At 38.8% G+C, this 6,294-nt stretch overlaps 1 protein-coding gene across 1 annotated transcript in view; it reads left to right on the plus strand.

The window, feature by feature from the left end:
* The window catches only part of TXNRD3 (thioredoxin reductase 3), a 12,809-nt gene extending 7,740 nt beyond the window's left edge, over nucleotides 1-5,069 (plus strand). The window contains exons 10-15 of the mRNA XM_026857510.1: nucleotides 398-474; nucleotides 1,349-1,505; nucleotides 1,706-1,813; nucleotides 2,690-2,785; nucleotides 4,284-4,418; nucleotides 4,709-5,069. Coding sequence (XP_026713311.1) covers nucleotides 398-474; nucleotides 1,349-1,505; nucleotides 1,706-1,813; nucleotides 2,690-2,785; nucleotides 4,284-4,418; nucleotides 4,709-4,771 — 636 coding nt within the window. The 3' untranslated portion in view covers nucleotides 4,772-5,069. The remainder of the gene's footprint in view (nucleotides 1-397; nucleotides 475-1,348; nucleotides 1,506-1,705; nucleotides 1,814-2,689; nucleotides 2,786-4,283; nucleotides 4,419-4,708) is intronic.
* The last annotated feature ends 1,225 nt before the right edge of the window (nucleotides 5,070-6,294 follow it).

A 6,294-nucleotide genomic window follows, 5' to 3' on the forward strand; every position in this document is an offset into this window, starting at 1 on the left:
GGGGGGGGGGGGGGGGGGGGGAAGTGAAAGGAAATTTGCTTGAAAAATTGTTCACGTAAATTACTGCCAGAAAAAGACATGCAAATTCAATATTCATCTTCAGTCGAGCCCTGTCAGCAGAGTGGGTGAAGCTTTACGTGCCTGGAATTTAGTTCATGTGATCAGAGCTGTGACTTCTATTTGTGTCCTGATATTAATGCTTTGCTGTTTGCATCTCTGAAACAAGTTGCACATGGAGGAGCCTGAACTGTTGGTGGCTCTTTCAAAAAATAGTCTGAAAAGTTAGTTCAATTGTATATTTCATGGTTTGGGGTTTTTTTTTTTCATAAAAAGGCCAAAATGCTGATTACACTTTACTTGCATAAAACTATTGCATTTAATCTTGGGGTTTTTTTAGGTTTTGATAGCTGTTGGTCGTGATGCATGTACCAGAAGTATTGGTTTAGAGACAATTGGTGTCAAAATCAATGAGAAGTGAGTATTGCTCAATACCCTTAAACCCCTGAAAGTAATTTTTTAATTATTTTTACCTCTTTAACAATACCTAATGATACTGATGCTTTTTTAAAAAAATCCTCACTTTTATACCTGGCAATTACATGAACCTTTAAAACCTTTTTTCTCCTGTATTTGAGTACAGTCATCCATTTCTTTAATATATATTTCATAAAAACTAATCTGAGTTAATACCTACTTGCCGGCCACTGTGCCTCAGGATTCATTTTAATATATTTGCTTAATTTACTTAGAAACTACAGTTTAATATTTTTAAATTAAACATTTTATTCAGCTCATATGACCAGTTAATCTGGGGATTTAAAGAGGCAGCAGACTACTTGCTTCCTACAGATTTAACTTTTTTCTTGTTTCTCCCTGGTGTCAATGCAAAACTGGTGCAGGGGAGGTGGCAGGATTATGTTGTTTAGGAGAAAGAAAAATTAAAATCAGGTTGAAGAAGCTAACAACTTAACTAAGCCAACTCACTTAAACATGTGAGTGATACTGCAGCTCTTTCCCCATGGGGGAAACTGTACGTTGCAAGCTGTATAATAACTGAGTAAAAGATCCTAAGTGCAAAGATGTCTGAGTAACTTCATTGTAATCATACAGGCAGTGTTCAGGTCAAAACTGGCCCACTGAATTCTGACTTCAGCCATGTCAGTCGGAGGTAACTGATGTTCTGAAGAGTTTGCAATTGAAGCAAAAAAGGCGTGAGCATATTTAATAAAATGTCTCGGTAGTTAGAATAACACCTTTGTAGCAGAACTTCTCCCCTGTGGTTTGGGTTTTTTTGCTGAGCTCTGAGGAAGGCTGTGATACTGAACTCTATATTCTCTTTGTTTTAAAGGAATGGGAAAGTACCTGTAAATGATGAGGAACAAACTAATGTGCCTTATGTCTATGCTATTGGAGATATATTGGATGGAAAGCTTGAACTTACTCCAGTTGCCATTCAAGCAGGGAAACTGCTGGCTCGCAGGCTTTATGGTGGTAGTTCCACAAAGGTAAAGCTGTAAGAACACAACTTCAGCTTATTTCTGTGCTTTTTGCCTCCAAATTGCAGTAACACGAGTTGATTTGCCTTGCTTGACTGTGGGCGCTGCCAGTGTTTTGTTAAAAAAAAAAAAAAGGTGCTAATACAACTTTTCCTGTTACGTACTGTGTAGAATTTAGTCTAAATATAAATTTTGTTTTTTATTTTTAGTGTGACTATATCAATGTACCAACGACAGTGTTTACTCCTCTAGAGTATGGCAGCTGTGGGTTAGCTGAAGAACGAGCTGTAGAAGAATACGGAAAGCAAAACTTGGAGGTGAGAGCACTCAAGACTTGTTTAACTTCAGAATGTTTTCCTTGGGTCTTAGTGCTTTATGCTCAAGGCACGGCGGTAAAACAAGATTAAAGGTTGGCTAGGTAGGTCTTTGGTGGTGGAAGTGTTGTCACCTGGCTAACAAGGTATTGGACTCCCAGAAATCCAGGACCAGACTTGATAACCGTTAGAATTGTGTGTAGCTATTTGCACGCTGCTGAGAAGCGTTTGACTTCAGATCAAACACAGGTTACAAAACTGCAGGTGGCTTTTTTGTTGTTGTGATTTAAAGACTTAGTGCTGAGTTTACCGAATTCCTGGGATGAACTATTTTCTGCTTGCTCACTGTACTTGAATTGGGAATTACTTCCTGACATCATCTTACGGCTGTAGGAGCATTAGGCATAACTTTCCTGTTTTATGATCATTTTTTGTGTTCTACACTTCTCTAAAGAGTTTCATTAAAGCTGTTTGCATGCCTTGTGTTTAACTCTTTACCTCTTTCAAATACACTTGGCATTATTTAGCCTTCGCTATTAACTGGTTGCAGAGAAGGTTTAAGCTTATATTAACTAGATACTAATTTTGTACTCCTAAATCACTACTTCTTCTGAAAGTGTGATCTTAAAATGCTGTGTCTTATAGCTGGTGTTGTTTTCATCAAGTATTTAAATCACGGCTTGAGTCAAGTCTTCCTCTACTGACTTTCAGAGGATAGACTGCTTGTGCCAGTGGGAACAAAACTCAGTCTTGTCTAGTACATGTTATGAAAATCTAGTGGGTTACATGTCAACCTATTTGAAAAGGCATTCAGTCAGGCATACTTCTAACTTTTAATGAATTCATCAAATTCTAATGGTCTTTTTCTTATCCTTCCAGGTTTACCACACTTTGTTTTGGCCACTTGAATGGACAATACCAGGCAGAGATAACAATACTTGTTATGCAAAGATTATCTGCAATAAACGTGACAACGTAAGTCGCAAGCTGGAATGGATATGCTGAGTGTACTCTTGAAATTCCTCTTTAGACCAGTCAAAAGACTAATATCTTTTATTTGGCCTGCCTGAGGCTGGTTCTACCCCTTCTGTTGCCATGAGTGTTTGTTTTAAGACGTCTAATCAATTTGGAGACAGCTGATCGATTTTTGTTTTGGATTTTTCTGGTATTGCAGGTTTATACATAATGAAACTTCACCTTGAGTTCCTATTTAAGGATAGATTTGTGAAGAATTTTCCAGGGTTTTTATTCCAAGTGGCTTTTGAGTAACTGTACTATCTGGTGTCTTGATACAGGTTTCTGGACTTTGTTTTTTTGCCCTTTGCAAAGCACAGAGTTTTCTATGTTTAGCAGAAACTTGGAAAACATATTTTGGCCCTAGAAAACTCATGGGAAATGGGAACTTCTAGTGATCAGTAGGTTCTTGTTGCAAAAAAGTGCCAATGCTGTCTGGTATTTTTCCCTAAAACTATCTGGAAGAACAGATAAGCAAAAGAATTTTTTCCTTTTTTGGTGCTTAAAATTACTTTGGCAAGAGGGAATGATGTGATGAAATAGCATGGCCTTGAAGCTAAGAGGAAAGTAAGCTCACTCTCCCTTATTAGCCCACCTAACCCTTTTTCAAAAACTTCAGGAAGGCTCAACAGTTCTGCTTTTATTGGAGCTTCATTGGAAATAAATGAAAAGAACACCATGGAAGGAGGGATTTTATTTAGATTTCTGTGTGAGAGGTTTTTTTCCTAGGATGCTCGAGGAGAATGTAAGGTAAATACTGTATCTAAATTGCTTGGATTTATGAGAAATTTGTATCCTATCTTGTGAATCCTGGCCAGACCTGGGCTAGAACATCTCTGAAGGTATGGGAACGTCTCAGGAAAAATGTTTTTAAACACAGTTTGTATCCCTCTTGATAAGCCAATTAATGAAGCAAATTGAAACAAACCACACGAGTTTTTAACTTACTTTTATAGCCTACTGCCATTGCCGACAGAGGGACAGCTTGCTCAAAGTTTAAGCCTATAATGTTTTCTCTTTCCTTCTTGTTAACTGCTTGGGGAGGAAGGGAAGGGCAAGTGAAGCTCTTCAGTATCAAATTTTTAACAAACTGATCCTCTATCTGACCTAATTTCAATGTAGAATAATAACTTTAAACCTGAACACATTAAAGATACTCTGTCTATAAAGTCATAAAAACAGCTGACAAAACTAGAATCTGTTCAGTTTTAGGCAGTACCTTTGAAATAGTGCTATGCAATGATTTTTAAAACTCATTTTAAAACTCGTTTCATTCTGCTATAACAGACTGAAAAGAACTGCAGAACTACTTTCCTTGGAGTAGAACATTCTGTGAACATTCTCTGCTACTGACCTACTTGCATAACATATATTTTTAGTGGAGTGGGAGTTACATACTAGGGCTTTTGTTAAACTTTCCCAAGTACTAACTCCTGTTTTGTTCTCACCTGTCTTAAAGAACCGTGTGATAGGATTTCATGTTCTTGGACCTAATGCTGGTGAAGTTACCCAAGGTTTTGCTGCTGCAATAAAATGTGGTCTCACCAAAGAATTGCTTGATGAAACCATTGGTATCCATCCAACTTGTGCAGAGGTAAGGGGGGGGGGGGGGCACAACTTGATTTAAAACCTGCTGCTTTTGAAGGTGGTTACCTAGATGCAAGGAAAGAATACTGCGTTGTATTTTGAGATTTATTTAGTATTTGCTTAACTTCTAACCTTAAGATGTTGATATCTGATAGAAGACGTCTTAATTGTGTGCTGCAACTTTATTTTGTGTTGCAGCAGCTCAAATCTAGTACTGTTACTTTACAAGAGACCTATAGCCACGTGAATGGTAATGCAGAACAAACATAAATAAGCTGTTCTCTTGGTGTCTTCCAGGTCTTCACTACAATGGATATTACAAAATCTTCAGGACAAGACATCACTCAGAGGGGTTGCTGAGGTTAAACCTGCTGTTTTACATGTTTTCATGTTGTGCACGCTTGGTTCTGTGGAAGCCCTAATACATCCAACTGCTTTGCAGCAGAATAAACCCTTTCCATCAGTCCCACTGTATGTGCTGCAGCTGGGAGGGGTGCCCCTGGGAGGCTTCCTCAGGAAACAGCGTTGCAAATGGAAACAGTAAATCAGCAGGGAAATCTGGAACTGCAAATCCTGACTTTGCTTGGAATCAGCACGTCTGTGCTTTTTTGACGTTCTGGCTCGGAACCTCATTGTGAGGTGAGCTACGACTGATGGCTGCCATGCAAGGTTGGGAGATTTCTTCATCTGGTCAGATGACTGAACTCCTCCTGAAGGAAATTCTTAAGTTGCACAAATTAAATCTAATGCTTCTAGGCTCCAGTGTCTTGTACAAATGCCTGAGATAGCGAACAAATGTATAACTGAATGATTCTTGCCAACAGTTTACCACTGACTGATTTTATCTTTTTTGATGCATTTTGTTTTACTTAATTGTATGTTCAGTTAAGACAAGATGGCACAAATAGGATGCAGTGTTGAGCTGTGCTCTCCCACCTCAACCAGTCTGAAACTTCCAAGTAACCCAAGACATCACTGTTGTTCACATTCATAGGTGTTTGACCTCAGGTGACATCGTGTCTTTAAGATAAAAATTTCAGTTGTAGGCATCTCGTGTGTCAGGGTTGAAGAGCAAAAGTGTAAGACCTTGTCAGTTTGCTCATTTATGGCTGTATTTAGTGCTAATGGTCTCAAATCTGGTCGCAGCTCTAATGTAAAACACCACAGAACCCAAAACTGTAAGTCTGTGCTCTTACGTGGAGTATTGAAGTCTTGGGAGGAGCAGGGTCTGAGAGTAATCTGTCCCACTGCTATAGTAGGTGCCTGCCCATGATGGTACGAAGGGTCGTGTAGGATTTCTCTGAAGTGTGTGTTGAGGCAGAGAACAATGACTTGGTGTGCTGTCATGCTTTGTGTAGTGTTGTGTACAGTCAGGACTCTTAAAGCTTTCTTCTACCCCTGGCATTCTGCCCTGGGGGAATTGTGCTTGCGTTTGGCTCTTAGTTTTGTCCAAAGAGATGTTTCAAAAAGACTCTTCTGAACACTGTATGATAGTAAACAAACAGTTTTTAACTATTTAATCTATGATGTACCATGGAAATGGAAGTTCAATAAACAGTGCATACAACACTTTGGTGTCTGACCTTGTGGTTTATGTTATTGCGTGCTTCAATTATATTGTTTATCCCATGCAATACTAAAACTTCTGTGGACTTAAGCATGCTGTAATCTTTCAAATGGAGAAACAAGTCATCTTGCCAAATCTGGGGGGCTTGCTCATGAAATCCAACATGCTTCTATTTCAACATGCAGGATTCTCTCTGTTCAGAGAGAGCAATTTAATACCACTTCTGTATAGTCCAGAAGATCCTAAATACATGTATTGTAGTGTTCAGCTCCAGCACAGCTGAAAGATGCTTAGTAGAATCTATGGAGTCTTAGCA

Source organism: Athene cunicularia (assembly GCF_003259725.1).
Source record: "Athene cunicularia isolate RWA chromosome 12 unlocalized genomic scaffold, athCun1 chr12_part1, whole genome shotgun sequence".
In the NCBI taxonomy this organism is placed as follows: domain Eukaryota; kingdom Metazoa; phylum Chordata; class Aves; order Strigiformes; family Strigidae; genus Athene; species Athene cunicularia.